Source organism: Seriola aureovittata, chromosome 18 (genome assembly GCF_021018895.1).
Source record: "Seriola aureovittata isolate HTS-2021-v1 ecotype China chromosome 18, ASM2101889v1, whole genome shotgun sequence".
Taxonomy (NCBI): Eukaryota; Metazoa; Chordata; class Actinopteri; order Carangiformes; family Carangidae; genus Seriola; species Seriola aureovittata.
The window spans coordinates 1,821,261-1,842,341 of record NC_079381.1 but is presented as its reverse complement, the minus strand read 5'-3'; the positions used below and the strand labels follow the sequence as shown (position 1 = coordinate 1,842,341).

General features: G+C 40.4%; 1 protein-coding gene across 2 annotated transcripts; it reads right to left on the bottom strand.

Moving 5' to 3' along the window:
- Positions 1-3,294: 3,294 nt before the first annotated feature.
- mvb12ba (multivesicular body subunit 12Ba) lies at positions 3,295-16,860 on the bottom strand. 2 transcript variants are annotated; one of them, XM_056404031.1, is made up of 11 exons: positions 16,618-16,860; positions 14,643-14,781; positions 11,510-11,632; positions 10,492-10,599; positions 10,189-10,285; positions 9,915-10,044; positions 9,325-9,468; positions 8,346-8,440; positions 7,300-7,355; positions 6,818-6,877; positions 3,295-6,335 (listed from the first exon to the last, which is right to left on the bottom strand). In XM_056404031.1, the coding sequence occupies exons 3-11, from the start codon at positions 11,618-11,620 to the stop codon at positions 6,249-6,251; spliced, it is 888 nt and encodes a 295-aa protein (XP_056260006.1). In that variant the 5' UTR covers positions 11,621-11,632; positions 14,643-14,781; positions 16,618-16,860; the 3' UTR covers positions 3,295-6,248. The 2 variants fall into 2 exon arrangements, with proteins under 2 accessions (XP_056260006.1, XP_056260005.1); XM_056404030.1 differs by lacking the exon at positions 14,643-14,781 and having other exon boundaries at positions 16,618-16,858.
- Positions 16,861-21,081: the final 4,221 nt, after the last annotated feature.

Here is a 21,081-nt window from a genome sequence, read left to right as displayed (position 1 = left end):
TCAGATCATGAGAAGGGGCAGAAATAACCTCAGTATGCTGCAGACTCCTACAAAGTAAAAGCACTGCTCAAGAGACGAGAGAGAAGAAGAACAGCGGAGCAAAGCTGATGGACGCACATTGATCGAAACCTCGTTGGGCACTGAGGTCTGGTGCAGGTGAACTTCTGCTGGTTTACAGCACCAGATCATGGTGAAGGTTCTGTAGTCAGCAGTGAAGTGAAGCGGTTGCTTCAAGTTCATGGCAGAAACGTTCTGTGTTAGGAAGTTAAGAGGTTAAGCCGTCGTGCTCTCAGCTCTTTGATATGAAATGCTCGTACAGACAAACACAGACCTGAGCTGCTGCTCTGCTGCAGCTGTCATCAGTCCTCAGCTCGTCTGTGCTGCTTCAGGCAACACGTCACAGCTTCATTCATCATCAGCCTAGTGCAACATTTATCTTACAGTAATTGCTGACATGTTAATTACACATCATGACATCCATCTCATTCATACTCATTCATGTGTGTGTGTGTGTGTGTGTGTGTGTGTGTGTGTGTGTGTGTGTGTGTGTGTGTGTGTGTGTGTGTGTGTGCATGGTTCAATCGGGAGAGACTAATAAGACGAACAAGAGAGTATGAGAAATTTAAGATAAGGGAAATTTATTGTGAACAGAAGGAATAAACTTTGACACAAGTGGGTCACCATGGAAACACTCCATTCCTTTTCATACCATATTGAGCCCTTGATGTCAGTGAAGTCTGTGAGGGTTCAGGGCCTTAGGGGGGACACTGTGATTGGGCTGTAGAAGGCATGTGCAAGGAGACAGTCTTCCTGACTGAACTTTCCTCACTCAGTCTCACAGGGCTGACATATAGAGACAAACAAGCATTCACACGTATGGGCACTTTTGAGCTGCCAATTAACCTATTGTGCATATTTTTGGACTGTGGGAAGAGGCAAACTCTCACAAAAAGGCCCCAACCAGGGTTCAAGAAACTGAATCCCAAATTGCCCCCAATGTATCATGGGAGTGTGAGTGTGTGTGATAGAAAAGCCGCTGTATGAATGTGTGAGTGAATGAGTGAGTGTGGCTTGTATTGTGAAGCACGTTAAGTGGTCAATAGGACTATGAAAGAGCAGTCCGTCATCAGGGGTGAACAGTAACGAAGAACATTTACTGGAGTTCTGTACTTAAGTATGTTTTTACACTATCTCTTATTTACTTAACTTCCACCACAACATTTCTATGAAATACTCTTACTTCGAAGCAGCTTTTAATCAGGAAAAAGAAATGTCTTTTATTTTGAAAATGTAATAGACCATACACGATGTTTGAAATTTTAGAGATAGTGAAAGATTCATTTAGTTTGAAATGTTTGATGTGTTTACCTCGACCAGACTTCATCACTGACAAAAAAAAAAAAAAAGGAAAATGAAAACAACAAAGGCATCTTTTGTTGATTCAGTTGTGCTTTTATGGCTTTGTATCATATACCATCAGCTTTTTATACTACAGTCAGTCAGTCAGTCAGTCAGTCAGTCAGTCAGTCAGTCGGTTGTTTCAGAGTCATTAGGTTCTGTAAATGTGGAACAATACAACAATGGCTTGACAAAAATACAAAAATGTACTTTTGAATACTTCAGTATTTTGAAAATCAAGTACTCCAGTACTTTAACTCAAGTAAAAACTTAACTGAACAAATTCTATCTATACACTGACTCACCTCTGTCCATCATGTAGAGTCACATAGAAGTTTCCAGGGGCAGACATGGTGGGGCAGACTGGGACAAACACAGTGTATTGCTGGTCTAAATCACTTAGATGTGGTTACAACCCCCCCCCCCCCCCCCCACATGGAGCAAGTCTTTCATGGAGGTCATCAGAGAATGAAACGAGGTGCTCAGTGTCGTATTTAACTTTTTTAGAAGTAGAAGGTGAATTTAACTCTTTAGAGTTTAAGAGAAAACAGTTGATGGATTTTGACAGATGTGCTTGTTTTGTGTCAGAGGAATGAAGAGTGATTCACTGACAGCTGCTGAGCTGAGTGTGCGAGGAATTTAGAAAAAATATTAAGCAATGAAAAAAAATGAATGGTTTGCATATGATTCAGAACAAGACTATATAACATATATGACCGAGTAAAGTTAAACATAAAAAGTTTTTCCACTTCCACCCTCTGTGGTGGTGTAGCAGTGATGCAGCTCCAGATGTTAACTGCAGCCTATAAAGCTGCTGTGGTGGCAGTGACAGGAGAAGCCACATGTTTGCTGTAGAGCTAATTGACTTGTGTTTGTGAGTAAACCATCAAAAAAAACAAAAAAAAACACACACACACTTGAAGATGAAAAACAGCAGCAGTTTGCTCTCAGAGCCTCCAACATGTGTGTGAAGTCAAAGCAACAGAAGACGACCACACTGAGGCCTCTGATGTGTGGTAGGTGTCTGTTACACACTTCATGTTTTATTTTGATATCACTAACTCTCCTCTGGTTTCAGATTTACTTTCTGCCCTCATGTGTTTTCTACCACTGTGATTATGACATCATATCCTCTATGATCATGTGTCAGTGTTGTGGTTGTCTGCCAGAAGATCAACGTTGATTTTTGGTCTATATTGGATTTTATATGGATTTTAGTCGTCGGACGTCTGGATCTGAAGTTATCAGAGAAACAAGCTGAGGAAATGTGAGACAGCTCAGCTCCCAGCTGCTGGAGACGTCCTGTCCTGTGTCACTGAAGAGCGTCACTGAAGCTCTGAGTTTTAAAGTCAAACTGTTTTATTCAATGTTTTTAACAGTTAGAATCACCAGGTCTGTTTGATTTCCTGAACCACTGACACTGAAGGAATCCAAACCGGGAGGAGCTTACGGTAATGGTGGTGAGGACAACAACTCCCATGATCCCATGCTATTTCATGACATCACCTAATGCTGTCTTTTCTTATCGTTTTGAATGAGGCAGAAGTTACACAGTGTTCAAGTTGTGCTTTTGAGTCCTCACCTTGTGGTTTCAGGTCATGATAGTGTTAATCCAAGTCTATGTGTTAACCACAGACCTTATTTCTGTCATCTTACCAAAACCCATTCAAAAATCCAGAGACTTCAGAATAAGAGAACAGGAAGTGCTAAGATGCTGACTCAGCTTGAGGACTCGTCCCTGCAGCACTCTGTGGGAAAAACAGACTGTCGAGTGTCAAACTCTGCAGTGAAGCTCAAAATACATATATGATGTTTAGTTCATCATGTTTTTAAACATCTTTATCAGTGTTGTTGAGGCTTGAAGTTGAGTGACCAAAATAAAAGGCAACTTCAGACTGAGATCATCATAGTTTAATAAAACATCCTTATAATACAAAGTCAACTGATGCTGTTTTGTTCATTCTTAAGTGAATAAAATCTATTTATGAGGCTTTTGATCAATAACCTACAAAAATAACGTCTCATTGAAACCTCACGCCGGCACGCATGCAAACTAACAGACGTCATCGAAGCAGGACTGTTACATGTTGTTAATGCAGACATCGTATTAGTCCCATATTAAGTGTTTGTGGCTGGAGGTGAACACCACGGCCGACAGGTGATACAGGTGGAGCTGAGCACAGAGCAAGCAGCGTAAATACACAGAGCTTCACACAGACATGAGCCGCTCATCTTTTCCCTCCATCAAACGTGTCAGATTGTACAGGTTAAAACAACAGGGTCACGATACTGAAATGACTAATACATTAATCAAACAAAAATATAATGTAAAAGGTGTTAATCCATGCATTTATGACTGGATAATATTGCAGAGACACTTAACAAAAAAGTTAAACTAAGTATTTCCTTGTGGAGTAAACAAAGATAAATAAAACAGGGTCATTGTTCTTAAGACAACACTGTGTTAACAGGAAGGAGAAGTTTCACTGAAGACATATTCACAGTCTCGATGAATCCTCTGTTCAGTAACAGTCGATCTTATCACAGATGCTGTGACGTCTCAAACCAAAGCCGATGTTCATGCAGAAATAAAAACTCCAAATTAAAAGTCTACCAAGAATGAAAAATGATGATGGCAGTCTTTTAATTTCGAGTCGAGCCCTGATGGAAGAAACTGCTCAGTAACATCAGTCTGCAGGTATGTTGATAATAACTGACCTGTCCAGGTTAATCTTTTTTCTTTACAGGACACATCTTAGTTTCGCACAGGGCTTCTCCACCAATTAGAGGCCAGTATTGGAACCAATCATGGATCATTTGAAACATCTAAAAGAACCCTCGACCGGATGCATACCAGGCTCTTCAAGCTGCTACATCCAGTTACATTATTAGGGAAACATAACTGCCTGACAATAAAATGTAAAATGTAAATATGTTCGTGGCTGCCAGAAGAAGCAGAGAAGAGAAATAAAAAATGATAACAAATCTATAAAACATTTATAGGTTGAAGAGACTTCTTCTCAGACCCAGGACTGACCCCCTTTAAGTGTCCAAGTCCCATCAGTCTCATTAGAACTGGACTTTAGTGGTTCTTGGTGGGTATAGTGGTCTTCACATGTCAAATGGATAAAAAAATAAAACAGCTTAAATTAAAGTTACCAGACTAAAATTAAATCATTTTCACACATCAAGGTAAAAGAAGCAGTTTGAGCTGAATGAGAGATCTACCACTGTTACACAGGATCAACATGCAGACGCTACGTTTCACATCTAAACAGTGTAATCCAATAAAAAAAAAAAAAAAAAGCACTTTAACTTGACAACTTTTTTCATGTGTGATGAAGAATGGACAACAGACTGTAACATGTTTGAGTTTGTTGAACATTGTGCTTAGAAAAGTAACTTTAAATAGTGGAAATAGTTCTTCTAAAGTAAAGAAACGAGGGCTGGGTATCAGACCTGAACATACTGACTGAAGAGTATGTTGTGTGGTTCACGCTGTGTGTCAAGATCAGGATGGAAACCAAAAAAAAAAAAAAAAAATACAACAATCTTACTCATGTCATTTTCCTGTTTTTGCAAACACTATAAGCTCAAATGATTTATAATGGGAGCTGTGCTTTTCTTTGTGTGCCGGCAAATTAATCATGAATATTTCTACTTCTAATACCAAGGTCTGCAGCTGACACTCGAGACTGATGCGAACCCTAGAAGCATGATGACAACAGACTGTAGAGAGCAGGAGGCGCTGGTGGAACTGCAGCAACACAGAACCCACAACTCAGAACCCTGCTTTCATTTCTGACTCTAGTTTGAAGTCATCATTTGAAAAGGGATTCAGAGAGTAACCAGCAATATTTGGGTCGTAGTTCTGCTGCAGATGCAGACAGATGTGCTGACAAAAACTAAAATGTTTCTATTTGTAGTTATTTCAAAGTAAGGTATTGAAAATGGAGTTTTTGTTGTTTTGTCCCCAGTAAAACTCTCATGTGTTGAATCATCACTGATATGGAGAAATGGCGATACCCAGCCCTACAACAGCAGACTCTACATTAGCTGTGGTTGACAGAATCAGAATCAAACAGTGGTGTGTGTGTGTGTAACACATGTCTAAGCCAAGCTGCTGGCTCATGTAGAAACAGTGAACAGAATATCACACACACAAAGTGCACACACCAGTCACACCAGTATATCACAGTAACATCTAGAGAACAAACACATCATTCCCCACAATAACAACAAAAAGGTTGTTTTGAAAAAAATCCCAGGTTTCCTTTTGTATTTCCAGCACATGAAGCGGGGTGATTTCCCTCCTCCTCCTCAGAGCAGCAGGTGTCATGTACACAGAAGGAAGGCTGATCTGAGGTCTGTCTTCACGCTCACAGGCCACTTCACCCAGCAGAGGCCTGACAGGGGCCGTCAGCTTTCACCTTGTCCGTAACAAGTCTCTCACAGGGCTGTGGGAAGAACACTTCAACACTTCATGCTTTTGAGATTTCAATTTGAATTTCCTTTGAGCAAAAACGGTCCAATGGGTGATTCTGTCTCTTCATCAGTGTTGTCCAGTGATTTCAGCCGCGAGTCCCTCAGTGTTCTGCCTCTGTCTCAGTGTTTTCAGTTTCAGTTTCCTTTTCATTTAAAATGAACAACTAACAAAGAAAGACAAACAACATCTCCCAGAATTCATTGTTTTGTTGTTGTTTTTTTTTTCTTCTTTCTTCTCAGTACGGTTGTGTTGGAGGTGGTGGGGTGTCACTGTTCACTGTGGGAAGGTCAGTAGTTGTGTACGGGTCTCTCCTGACGGGGTCCGGAGAGGGGAGTGTGGATGGGGTGGGTGTGGGAGAGAGTTCTCAGGCCTCAGAGCTCAGGGAAGTCCGCGTTGGACTGGGAGGGAGGCGAGCTGCTGCACTGTGCTCTGTACGGAAACTGTAATCATACTGACAGAGGGAGAGAGGAACAGAAATCACTGCGCTGAGTCTGAACCATCATCTGCTCTGAGTCTATGAGATTCACAGACTCAGGACTACACTGACCTCTGGTGGACACAGTCTGTAATTACAGGAACATTTCTACTGGTCTAATGACTCCTGACACCAGGTCTCTTTGGAATCTATCAATATTAAATAAATAAATGCATGAATAAACAAATACTTATTTATCTAAATGAATATTGATCTATTTACAGTGTGTTCAGAGGGGTAGTGCTGGATAATTACTGTTTCAGGTGTTTCAGTGAGACTTTCAGATGACCTGATCTCATGGTCTGACTGCTTGTGTTTGTACCTGTCAGACTTTGTTTTGGAAATGTCTCAGTGGTTCCACTGTGGTGAGGACAATGTTATAACTGATAGATGATGATGGACACAGCTATGAAAATAAGCATTCTGTATTGAATATCCGCAGAACTGTAACTCCTCACCTCTTTCTCAATCTCAGCCAGTGACTTGATTGTGATGCCCATCAGATCCACCTGCTGCAGCTGCACACACACAACAGTGATGGTTACTTATTTGCCCAGTTATGTGAATAGGTTCAACCTCAATAACTCATTACCTGCACCAAGGAGCTCGTGTTTTCACCCGAGTCTGACCTGGATCAGGATCTGGATCTGACAAACTTGTATAGGACTGTTTGGCCTTGGTGGAGGTTCTAGTGTTTCTTACACACTTTTCTTTTTTCATTTCTTTTCACCTTATTGCTGCCATACATTTTCACATCTGTTGCACTGACAGAATGTCAGGCAAACAAAATAACTGGCTGACAGGTTAAACATTCTTCTTCACACTGTCACATGAAACAACTTGTGAAAGACTTCAGCAGAGGTGTTAAAGCAGACAGCTGTTCAAAACTATCAGCTCAACCTGCCACCACAAAGCTTCAGATAAGGTGAGGGGAACTTACATCGGACGAGGCACAGGCAAACTTCTCAGAGATCATGAACGGCACTCCGTCCATAGCTGAAAAAGACAGATACCATATTATTATTAATGATACACAACGGTGGTCCTGAAACTGCAGCCTTCTGTAGGCTCTGCAGGAATCTACCATTGCTGATCTTAGCAACATTAATCTACTAAATTATAGCGGCAGGGAAATTCATATTAAATTAGTATTAATGTTAACCTACGTTTGGACATTTTTATACTTTAGATAACTGTATTATTGTTATATATATCAATAACATGTTATTTCTGTTCTCTCGTTGAGGTTCTTTCATACTCCAGTGTCCTCCACCTCCACTCATCTGTGTTGCACACACTTGCAGAGGTCGTTCACTTTCCTTGTTATTGTTGATTATTGTGTATTCAGTGTACAGTATATAATCTTGAACGCGTCCCCAGAGCTGCCCTTGTGTCTTGCCTCTCTCCAACCTTTCAAATATCTGGTTGACATCTAGTGACTGTAAAGGCCATAGCATGAGTCCATATTTATCTTATCTATATTATCTATAATTACCTAATTATGCTAATTACACAAACATGCAACTCTTAGCAACCATAAGGATAAGATACAGTCGTGAATCTGGGGTCCTGAAATCAGCCTCCAGTACTTCTATTCGCTATGTGACGCTGACACGATAAATTCAAAAATAAATAAAATAAACAAATGAAATGAATACAAATTGTAGCGTTTAAAGTACAATTTTACACAGTAACAACACCACGTGTGTAGGGCTGAACAATTCATCAAAATATTATCGTGATTTCGAAATCACAGAAGCTGCCGTTTTGAACATAGCTTTACCGTTATAAATGAAGCGCTGTGGTGCTACAAATAGCATTCTCCAGATTTAGGGAAACAGGCTTGTTTGGTACAAACCCCGGCAAAAATCACACCATCATCATTTTTGTAATTTTTGACAGTAAAAATGTAATTAAAAAATTCCCATTAATTTGCAATAAAGAAAGTGATTGTTAGGAAGAGGACATTAACAAGCTGGTGCTGACCTGAGATAGCATACAGGTTAGAGTTCTGGTGCTCATAGTCTGGTCTGGTGGTGTTCTTCCCTCTGAAGCTGGCAGGGAGAGTCATGGAAATATGCCTGGGGTCAAAAAAGGGGAAAAGAATATATTAAAGAGCTTAAAACACGGAATCTGTGCATTTGCTGTAAGTCCATTCTGTGCTGATATTCAGTGATGTGTCTTCTGGAAGCCTCAGCAGCACAGTTATTATGACATCCACTTCGAGGGGCAGGAGCAGCGAGATCAGGACTGCAGGACAGGAAACAGCTGGGTCCTCCAGGGTGTCGTCTCTGTATGATTTCTCTTCTTCACATTCACCACAAGCCAAACAGCTTTAAAGGATCCAGTATCAACTCTGCATTTCCTCTCAAGTTAGATGATAAAGCACGTTACCCTGTTGTATCACACGCCAAATGAAATGTTCAGTGGATCAATGGGTTACATGGATCTGTGGGGACATTTTAAATAAAGCGCACTCTTTTGTCTTTCATTTTGACACTGCTCATCCTGAAGCTGCTACTTTTAATATGAAATTTGACCTCATTTTATCAGGGAGCAGGAAAGAGCTGCTGTCTCATGTTCATATGTTCAGGACTCAACAGAAATATAAACATCTACACTAATGTTCTGATGAAACGCAGGATATTATCACCATTAAAACAGGTATTGTGATTATAAGTGATCGGACAAATCCAAGAATGCAATGTTCACCAGAAATCAAACTCTCCTCCTTTCTTTCTGTCAGCGTGGCAGTAACTGGACTCTTCTTCTTTGCTTGCCAGCTGACAGCTTCTCCTCCTTCACTGTGATCTAAATATGGAAGTGTTTCCTTCCTTTGAGGAAAGGATGTTCAAGGACAGCGAATATCCTATTCCCCTGATTCTAAATGTTGAGTTAGTTGCATAAGTGAGAAAGACTCAGACACAAGTGAGCACACTCGTGTACATAATTAGGGTGAACGTACTTGGGCATAGGAGCTGTTGGCACTGGGGCTGAGCTGGAGGAGGAATTCACATTCTGCACGTTGTTGGTGGTTGGAGTGTGTGTGGAGTCCTGGGCCCGAGGTACAGTCCCCATGCGATACCAGATTCCCATGTTGTTGAGCTCTCTGTTCAGAAGCATTAATAAGCAGAAAAACAGGCTTAACACTTTGTCATGTGCCCACCCCCTCAAAATCTAAGTACATACATGGTCCATATTTTCTGTTGTCATTAATACTTTCTCTCAGGAAATAAGGCTAGACATGCTTCAAGTGTGTTCACGTTTCTTTTATACTTTAACGTATTTAAGGACAAATGTCACATGTTTCTTTTCCCACCCTCAGACAGAAGCTCAACCAGTGAGCTTTCTTGACATTGGGATTGGGGTACTGTGAGTGTCCGTTCTTCTAAGAGCCTCTGTGACTTACAGTTATCAGATCATGATCTGTATCTCAACAGTGATTTAGATTCAGCTACAGTCAAACACAATATCTTCTGGTCCTTTTTAGATTTTCTTGCACCATTATTTGTCCAGTCTATGATCAAAACTAAAATATAATCCCAAGATACTGACCCTATGAAGGTGTACTGAGGGGGGGCCTGCTTGGAGCGTCCCAGGATGCGGATGTCACAGATGGCTGCTTCTGTGGAGTCCCGTGGAATAAACTTGATGCAGAGTCGTCTCTTCCTGAAGGCCTGCTCCTCTGTAAGACGTAGAAGAGACAGACAGAGTCACAACCCATTAGCTACACATAGAGAGATTAACACAGCAGTTCTTATCATTATGACTTTTTCATGTCGTTTTCAGACATGTTTTACCACACAGTGTTATCGGTTCAATAACTTACGAGTGTCAACGGTCTCCTGGATCGGAATGAAACCCACAGGCAGAGTGTCTTTTATATCTATCAGCTTCATGTCCACAAGCACGTTGCCTAAGTGGCTCTGCAGAGAAAAGGATAGAGAACAAAAAAGGGGGGGGGAAGGGGACGTGGTGGCCAGAGATTTTGGGAGAAAATAGCCCAAGGCGGGAAAACGAAAAGAGTGAATCTAACCAGCTCAAAATCTCCACTAAATAGTCAATTCAAATGTCGTATGTATATCAAAATATTGTCACATGCACAGCTGGTGGGTGAGGTGAGTTCACGTACGTTTTCTTTAGAGAAGACCCTGGTGAAGCAGAGGTAGCGGGTCACCTTGGATTTGAACAGGCCGTCTTTCCACAGGTCGGCATCCAAGCCGTCTGTTGTTGTGGAGACCTGGAGGCAGAACGTTGACGGGTCATCCAACAGGTCATCAAACTATTTACCTGAGTTCTATTTACCTGTCTAACATCTGATTTCGTTAACAGGCTGAATGCTTAATAAATGTCACTGCTGCTTAACAGTATTTAGGTTAGTAGTTAGTAGTTAAAAGAGGTGTGACCTCTGTGGTGTGGACGGCACGGTGTGGTTATTTTACCAGTTCTTAATTGTAAACAGAAAGCATAAACAACTATGTTATAAATAAACGACTCAATAAAAACAGCAACTAAACTAAACACTAAATCTCATTAATTTGATTGATGGTTCATTGCGCTCCACTTTAATCCCTGTGTACTTTAGAAAATGTAAATAGTGGAAACCCTTATTACTTTATAAAAACACTGAGAAACAAAAGCTGAACAAAGTTTACCTGAACCTCCAGACTGTCCCTGCTCCCTGCCTCCCTGTGCACAGCTCTGCTCTCTGTCTCCTTGTCCTACAGCTCCATAAGCACTTCTTTCTTGTCAAGATTTCATTCAATGTTTGTAATATTACTGGGGGTTTACTTGGCGTTTTGCTGCACTGAAAAACAACTGTATATCTGTCTTTCTTTTCTCTGAGTACATATTATTATATTACTTAAATCTACAGTTAGGTTTACAATGATATACTGAGGGGGACAACCCTGAGGGAGGGGGGGACAGGGTCACTGCCAAAGTTTTCTTAAGGAGTGGTTTGTATGAGCATATGGATATCAGATTATTAAAATTCATGCCATAAGTTTGACTGCTGTTGTATCTGATAGTGATAATGACAAGAATTATTGAATTGTTAGAAGTGGAAGTAAAACTAAAGCGATAATTATTCTGCATGGTAATTTGGTATCCAGCTGTCCACCTGTGCTTAGCTGCGCTCTGTCACTTACCACATCATATCCAGTGGGTGCCCTGTTCCTGGAGGCCACTACTCCGACTCCAGTGATTGGGTCCATGGGCATCTCTGGTAAAGCTTCAGAAAGCTCCCGAACCTCCGGCATGTTTGTAGAGTTCTGCAACAGAAAGCACCCGGACAGATAAACCTCCTGGTCTGAAGAAGCAGGAGAAGAGTGGAATATCCACAACTAATGATCCACCGATATGGGTTTTTCAATGGCCAATGCCGATTTGTAGAGAGCAGGGCGGCCGAGGGCCGATATATAAAGGCGATGTCTTTTTCTCTCCTCAAATAAGACACAAAATTGCTGAAAGTAACATTTGCTGAACATTTATTGAACACCGTTGTTTGCATTGTCTGCAAATAGATCTGCACTCTGTCTGCAGTGCACTTATTATAAATTAAAAAATGTTAACTTAAATGTCCACAGGTAAACTTATGAATGAAAAATAAAGTTTCAGTGCACTTGAGAGAGAACAAAAAACTAAAAATTGTAAAGTTACATGAATAAAAAAATAAACAATATCAGTACTGTGCAGAGTAGCAGCATCTGCTTGTTTTTAGTTACAGTCCCAGTTAAACAAAGTTATGAGTTGCATGTTGTAACGCAGGAAACAAAGTTTCTCAGCATTTTCCCCACTGAGCCTTTTCTTCTCATAAATGGTCCCAATCTCACTGAATACTCTCTCGCTGGAAACAGAGTCTCTGTCTATTTATTTGACATTTTTTGTTTAATCGACCTCGTGAGCATTTTAAAATGCCATTAATCGGCCTGATTAATCGGTCGACCACCAACTACCTGAACCAGAGTCAGTTTACATTCCTCTCTGCTCTACCTACTGGGCAGTCTCCTTTAGACTACAGATTCAGCTGTCAAGTAGCAATACATATTTGTATATATGTTTCATTTATTATTACACAGAGAAAGTACATCAATTAGGCCAGTGGTTCTCAAAGTGGGGTCCGGGGAACCCCAGGGGACCTTGGGGGGGTTCCTGCGGTCCATCCGTAAGTAACACAACGACAGAGTGTGTGACTATATTGGTTTCTGTAATAAAACATATAAAAGCAAAAGTCTTATCAGATGGAGGTCCGTGGTCTCATTTGTGTCACTTTAAGGTCATTGATATGAAAAAGCTTGTGCTCTAGGCTATACAGTGTAAAGTGATGCAACAGTTAATTCAAAATTAAGCTGCAGTCAGCGTAGTCAGGTCAGCAGCCTTTGTGTTATCGTAAAGAGGTGATAAACATTGATCTTTATATGACATTTTATATAATTTTTTATTTGATATTTTTATTTGAAGCCGTTTTACCAGTTTGTCCTTTATTTTATAATCCAGAAATCTATTTTTCTGGATTGTTTTCCTTTTAATACCCTACTTATACTACTACTTGTTTCTGGTAATTTATTTTATTTCTACTTTTATTTCTGGTTTGACTCACTTCCAAACATCTCCTCTCTTTTACCATTTTATCATTACTAGTTTGTTTTCATCTTTTTTTTTTTTTAATATCCTAGCTGGCTAAAAAGTCGTCAACAAGTATAAATCACTGTTAAAGCAGCAGCAAAGAGACACAATCCTCAGAGTTCTTCTGTTTTAACAAACATGAACCAAACAAAGTTAAATCTCTACATCTCCTCACTCTGTGATGTCTGCCCCCATGTAACTGACAAACCCTCAACAGTGAGCATTCCCACTGCATGACATCACTTCATGAAAACGCCCCACAAACTGATATATCATACTTCCTCACTCATACAACATGACAAAGTTCCAGCTTCTCAATTGTGAGGATTTGGTGAGTACACTAACCTTTTGGAGTGGTAAATAAAAACAGAGGGGTAGGTGTGTCAACAAGGCCACAAGATCCACATAAAGCCAACACTTGAGCCTTTTCTTGATTCAGTGAAGACCTTGTAAATGTGACTGTAAATGTGAGTCTAAACTGTGGTGCAGAGGATTCTTACTGACTTCCTAAAAGCCCAACAATCCAGCCTCACACTATACTGCAACACAGCAGCATATTAATAAGTAGTAAGCAGTGTGTGATTTACACAGAGCAGAAACCCTTCTGCAGCTGCCTGGACGACAGAGGCCTCCTGCATAGCATCTCCTTGACTACTATAGTCCTGTGTTCAGAGCCATGACGCAGACAGACAAAATAAAAGATCCAGAAAAGGCTGAAAGCTGGGCTACTGACCCCGGAGGCCTGCAGACCAGACACACCCGGCTCCTGATATCATTACTATAGCCAGACAGCACACAGTAACTATTGCTGAGTGTGTATTCACATTTAACATGAAACATCCAAACATCCATGTAACCAATAAACCTGGTTAAAGGATCAAATATACATAAACCCTATGACTTTATCAGGTCTCCTTTATGACAAAGATCCAGCAAAGTAGCTGTGGCAGTGATGCCACAATAATATTATATTAATTATATTAGGTTTCTCTTGCCAGTGCTGTCAACTGACACCGGAACTGGAGCAGCCCGGCCTCGCACTGTTGGGTGTCACGTTGCCCTCTGTTTCCATCACCCGTCTCTACTTCCATCAGTTAATTGTGATTATCTGTGGTTTGGCCATTTTAAGACAAGTTGTTTGAAAACTTTACAGCCTGTCACACTGTTGCTCCTGCACCGTGTCCTGTGAGCCTGCTAAACAATAAATACTGTAGTGAGTTGACTCATAATGGACTCAGGGGCTTCCTGACTGACCCATCGGCTCATTGACCTTTAGAGGACAGTAGGGGACATGCAACACTTCACGCCACTGCTCTATTTCCATCCTCACCCCCAATGACAAAAACAGTTTTGTACTTCACAGCTTCTGTAGCAGCTCGACTTCCCTCTCCTCACCTCTTGCGGCTCTGTCGCTTATGGGGCAGTTCAGTTCATGTAGCGTCTTTTGCGCACACACATGCATTATATTCAGTGGAGACATGCGTCATGCACGCTCACAACCGAAAGCAATCATCATGGCACATTAGATTCCATGCACTCGTTTTGTCAGGTGCATCCACGCCACACAGAGATGGAAAAATCGGAACTTTTTTGAATGCAGCAAGCACACCGTAGGTTATGTGACAAGAATTAACCAATTAGCTCCACAGGACTTACTTCTCCCTTTTTTTCCCAAGGACTTCACAACATCTGGTTGAAAGGTTTTGGTTGCTTAGTAATCTCACATAGCCCGATTTATCTCCACAAAGCTGTGTCAGTCCTGCAGAATGTTCTGGCTGCACCTATTATCATTCTGCTGTTGGGAGAAAAAAAACACACTAGCTTGTTCGCATTTCTTTAAACCAATCACAATAGTCTTGGGTGGCGCTGAGCCCAGGATGCAGCGATGGTGCAACAGCAATTAATCAAAATCTTTGCCATTGCCATTTTCAGTGTGAGGGCTGCTCCCATTCCAAAGCCTGATTTTGAAAATCAGGCAGGAGGAGTGGAAAGGGAGGAGAATGCCACCTGAAATAGGCACAACAGTGGCACAACCTCCCAAACACCTTGGATAAAAGGATGAAAACAGCCCGGCTAGCGTTTTCCATGCATTTTTAAGACACTACATTCTGAATATCCCCTACCATGGTGACTAAGATAACCCCAAATCCTGCTTCATAGTACAGGCCACCAGTATATACACCACGGGAAATAACACTGGAATATCCAGGGGCCGGTTTCACAAAGATAGACTTTGGCTGTGGCTTATAACTAATACTCAGACATTGCACAAAGCACTTAAGCTCTTGACTATCTTAAGTAGGACTGTGGTACAATGAATGCTGGGTAAATTCTGGGACTTTTTTTCAAAATAAAAAAATGGCCCACTCAGGAACCACATTTAGCTCCGTTTACACCAGCAGAAAGTTTTTCTGTTTAGGAAGAATTCAGCAGGTACAAGGACATTTTACGTGAAGAGTGTTAACATAAAAAGAAAAATCTGATTTAGAAAAAAATTGCTGTGGTCTCTAAATTTACCTTCTCATTGCTGTTTCCTTAGCCAGGGGGTAAGGTGTTTTTTTTTAAGCTTAAACTGAGTCAGTCTTTATGAAACGATCTTACTTGCATTATAAATGAGCAAAATTAAGACTGACCTAACACTACAGACTAAACCGGCCCCAGGTCTTATGTCTAAATCTGTTCCCCTCTGAAACAGTGCACCATCTGAGGCTGTTTACCTCCCGTTAGAATAGTGTTTCCCCCAGCGCCCCCCTCCGTGGTTGTGCTTTAGGCTTAGTTCATGATCAGGCATAGCAGAAATGAAATGTAATATATCCCAGATATTGACATGTACTTTTGTTGCAGGCAATCGCGCATTTGTGAGTGGTCATACTATTCAGGCTCATCGTTGTGTTTAACATGTTGATTTGAGCTCTCGCTAGACAGCATCCACTACTGCACTACTGCCACTTGGAAACGCAGGGGTGAGAGCAGAATGGACCATTTCTAAAACAACCCATTACACAAAAACATTTATTTGGGTATTAACTAGCTATACATCGAATTCTCCGCAACACTCGAACTACTTGGTTATGGTGATATTTCACACCCTTCGTTAACACAAAAGCATCTCTTTTGAAAAGCATCATTAACTGTGACCATTTATCAATTGAATTTGGCATGCCATCTTAATAATGGTGGCACTGGTAATGTGGTTTAACAGAAAAAGCTAACAGTTTAGCAACTAACCCGACTAGTTAGCCGTACCCACCTCAGAATAACATGTAATTAAACGATAATCTGCTTGCGCTTGTCACTCTTGTTGTCTAAATTTGGGCCGTAGTTTATCAACGTTATTTTAACGCTAGCGGAGATAACCTAGCTATGCTAACAAGCATGCTAGTAGTAGCATCACACCAGCTGTGACCAACGGGCACGGCTGTCAGACTAGTCTGTGGTGTCCCTGACCAGCCCGGTGGACAAACGTTATTCACCAGGCGATTTAATAGCGTATCCTTCATATCTCAGTCATTGTAGTTCCCACTGTCGAAGACAAAGCAGCTTTACGTGCCACTGTGCCGCTTCAAGACACCGAATCGGCAGTAGCTGCTAATGCTAGCTAACTTGCTAACTACTTGAGTAGTCTACTTACATAGCGAGATTAACAGTTGGATCGGACAGGTCTTCCTCTGTTTTTTTCTGTGTTATCCTCTCTCGCTCCTTTTCACAGCCTCGGGGAGAATCGCATCTTTACGAAATCGCTCCAATCAACAAAGCACTCCGACACATAAGCCGCTTTGTGTATATTTGCATAGTGGTCCTCGAGCTAGTGGATTCAGAGGGGCTCGGTTGGCAGGGACTGTAATGGGGGTGTGATCTACAAACCAACTGGAGGAGCCTTCCCCTCACTGCCACCCCGGTGCCTACGTTAAACACTGAACACAACACTTGCTAATGATGCAATACCGTGTGTGTTTGGACGTTTTCTCATAGATTCTTGATAAACGGTTGCATTTAATGGAGCGCTGCCTCCAGTCTCTTACACGCATTTCTCCTTACAAACAGATTACAGGAGATGATCAAGCATGAAATATTTGTCTGAGAATCTGGATTATAAAAATGGCCACTCCATCTTCACCTTGTACCATTTATTTTGGTCAATTTAAATTAATTGCAAATGTTTACTATATGGACCACTAAATCACATTATGAATAAAATTATAAACTTGTGTTATTCGCTGGTTTTGAGGCCCAATCTTGAATAGGGGCCCTGAGTTACAATCTTTTTAAAGTCTTTATATACAGTGCTTACAAGGTGCATTTTATTGAATATTACGGTGCTCCATTAACACAATGTATACATATATAGCCTATGCATCAAACTGTTGAGCAAATAGAATAGGAATTGTAGAGAAAATAATTTTATATTGGACCTATTGGCTCATTGACTTCTCTAACAGAATTTTAATGGTGTAGATGTGGTGCATGTCCATAACCCATTCATACTCCTTGGTCTGGCTGCATTAAAATGCATCTGTTTATGCTGCAATTTCGCCTTTTGTTCAGTCCCTCATAGATGCCAGTTATTCCACATATTTAAATATTTCATCTTATTATTGTAACCTATTATGTTTATACATATATACATATATTATACTGTGTTACACTAGTAGCAGTTTTGCACTCAGTAACTGTTTAATAACCAAACTAAATTAATTCACCACAGTATCACAAATCATAAAATCATGGTCTTGCAATAGATCCCCAGCTGAAATGAGAGGAGCTCACGTCCTCTGACCTGGCACCATCATACTCACTTCAACATGGCACAAAAATATCATCCTTATCAACAGTTGCTTGGGGCACACATTCATTTTCAGAGTTAGTGTCCTGAATAAACAACAGTATGGTTCCAGGTCTCTAAAGACTTGAGGTCTGTGTTTAACAGTTCTTAGTTACTGTATATCTAATAACCAGAAGTCCAATCATTTGATCTTCCACTTGTTTCACAAAGAGAGAAACACGCTATAACATTGGATATGAGGTTATTAGATATAATTTGTACCACCATACTGTAGTCCATGTGTGCATGGGAATGAATAATAATAATACTGGGGTAAATTATACACAACAATACATAATACAGCTGCTCTGGTGGACGATGGAAGTGCAGAAATCTTATCATTATGTCGTGGATTTTGCATTGTTCATATTTAGGCTACTTTTGTTTTTAGAATTTACAAAGTGACCTTTTGACAAAGTGAAAAAAGTAAAATTTTAATTTACAATAAAATGTGAATTACTTCATGTGTACTGCAGTTATTAAGACAGGAACTCACACTGTATGGAACTATTATATTTGCTCACAGTATATCTACTGAATGCTGAGTTGTGGCTAAACCGTTCAGGTCATAGTCAGTCACGCAGTGGTGAGGCATCACCTCTCACAGTCTCAGGATGCAGATGATGTGCAGTTTACATTTTATAAGAGACCTGAGAAGAACCTCTTCATTAATGTAAGCTATGGACTTGTATGTTTATCTGATGGGAGCACCTCTAAACAAACACGCACCCTTCAAGAACATCTGACACTGTTTTCTCAAACACACTCCACTGGGGTCAAATCATAAATAATCATTAAATGAGCCAGAATTTGCCCAATGGGCTAATTTTCATCTGTTATGTTAAGTTATCTCAGGGTACTTTTGTTATAGAGCAGGTCTAGACTGTACTCTAAAATATGATTTACATTATTTACATTGACCCAACATTACCCTATGAGCAAGCACTCTGCGTTTAACAGGCAGGGGGGCTCCAAACTCCAAACAGGAGGGATTTAAACAGTCTGAATGAGGAATGAATAGTTATAAATTCATAGTTTTAGTATAGTTTTATCTCACAGAGGAGGTGCAGGTACATTGGTCAGCATGTTTGCATGTTAACAATAACCCCCTTAATTCAATTTGCTATAAATCATGCAAGCCATGGATTTTTATGGATCTAAAAAAAAACTGTCAAAATCGAAATCGCAGTTGCAGTTTTAGAACTTTCAACAACACATACTTAAAGAAAAGATAGCAAACAAAGCCAGTCTGAAACAAACTGCAACAGGGAATTAAAAAACAACTTGTTTGTAGAATGGCTGCTACTACAGAAAATAACTGTAAATTCAGCATGTAATTAAGTATGTAAATAATTTGCTCAATGCAACATGCCCATAGAACTCACCCAGAGAATGGATTGGTTCCTTTTTGTCCAGATGATCACATGAGGGAGGGTCCTGTTTGAACTTGAGTATTCTGAGAGGGTGTTTCTTATTTATCATGGCTCATGTGATGCTTTCATGTGTTGCTTTGTGCTCTTATGTGTAATTATTGTGCATAGAGTTGGTGTCAGTGCAGTGATTCTCAACAGCCTCTCTCTCATCACCTCCCTGGTCCTGTGTATTCAGTTACCTAGAATCCAATACAGACTTTAAAGCCTTTTCCCTTGTATTATTCGGTATTAAGTACGTAGCGACAGCTTCATGGAGTCTCTTTGGTTTTAGGCAAACGTATTACCTCAAAACCTGGAGGTCTGCTGTGACCATCATTTATATGATCCTATCAACAGTAGTTTTATCTTATTGTTTGCTTGTATTGTTTTGTTACTGGCAGGTGTCTACGATAACTTTGTCGAGACATTACATATTGTTCTCCTCACCCTGAGGCACTTTCAGGGATTGGTCATACAATTCAGACTCCAAAAGCTCCTGCACTTAATAGGTCTGGATGTGTTTTTTATACAGCCTAGTATCATTCAAAGTAAGGATGTGAGGAGGTCAGGTTGGTGGATGGACATGCAACTCAAAATTAATGTTTTTTTGGTTGCACTGGTCTGATGTAATGGCTTCAATGTTTCTCTCTTTTTCAGTCCCTCTCTTGGTGCTCTCAGTCTCAATCCACAGTTCTGCTCTCTAGTCACAGGGGGGCAGCATCAACACTAAAGTACTAAGCCAGACACACAAGTCACTCATAAGCCAGTGAAAATTTGTATATAGAGTTTTATAATCTTTTTAATTTATTTTGAATAATGTACTGATTGCATGCAACAGGCCACATTTATATGTCATTATAATAAATTTGCTTCTACAAAATGAAACCAAAATGTTCTGTCTAATAAGAAGAAAGAGCCTCAGGAGTCAGCAATGTTGATCATTCAGGAAATCAGGGCTTTGTTCCTACATTCGTGGACAGAGGGAAAGAGAAGCTACACAAAGTTTGATCCCTTCGTCTCTGACTACTACAGTGATGATAGAGCCTCATATGACTAAGCGGTCATGGTCACACAAGCCATGGCCTGGAAAACGAGAGGAGAAAATATAAGTAAATAAATATAAACCAACATAAATAAAAGAAAGGAACTTAAAAAGGATTCTAGAGTTATTGGGACATCCTGATAATAAAGAATTGTAGTAGTCCAGTGTAGAGGTGTACTAGTTTTTCAGCATCCCTTTGAGACAGGATATTTCTGATTTTCACAATAATGCGCAGGTGGAAGTAGGCTGTCCTAGAGACTTGTCTTTACGTCTTTAAGACATTCCTGAAGTTTGACCACCTGATCAGTCTCACCTGGCTTCATAGAAAATGGGATGAAAATGTATGTGGCGATTTCTGATGATATTGCCTAAAGGTAAGATATTGCCAAGGTCATTAATAGGCATCTGCAGTCCGGCTACGGACACAGAGTAACCTATAACCTCTAAGTGATTGAGAATTAATCAATTTTCTCAAGCGTTTCTATTTTGACTGCTATAGCCTTTATGTGATGCTACTCAGCCAGTCACTGCAACTGAAATCTGTGAGTGAGACACACACACACACACACACACACACACACACACACACACACACACACAGATGAAAGACAAGATGAGAGCTCATTGCGGAGAGTGAGATATAAGAGAAAGAAAGAGAAAATGAGGCGTTAAAGCTGTTCAATTGGTAATATGTTTTTTGAGAGGAAGAAAAAGGGAAACGGAAGCTTTATTTCATTTTTCTAAAATTAAGCGTTTTAAGATGCACGTTTCAAAAGCTCTGATATGATGTAATTATTACACCATTAGTAACACACAGTG

Coding starts and splice junctions, on each gene's coding strand:
- mvb12ba (XM_056404031.1), bottom strand. CDS start 11,620: ATGCCGGAGGTTCGGGAGCTTTCTGAAGCTTTACCAGAGATGCCCATG. Junction 10,286..10,491: donor GGGTCTTCTCTAAAGAAAAC/GTACGTGAACTC, acceptor TTTTCTCTGCAG/AGCCACTTAGGCAACGTGCT. Junction 9,469..9,914: donor CCTCAGTACACCTTCATAGG/GTCAGTATCTTG, acceptor GCTTCTGAACAG/AGAGCTCAACAACATGGGAA.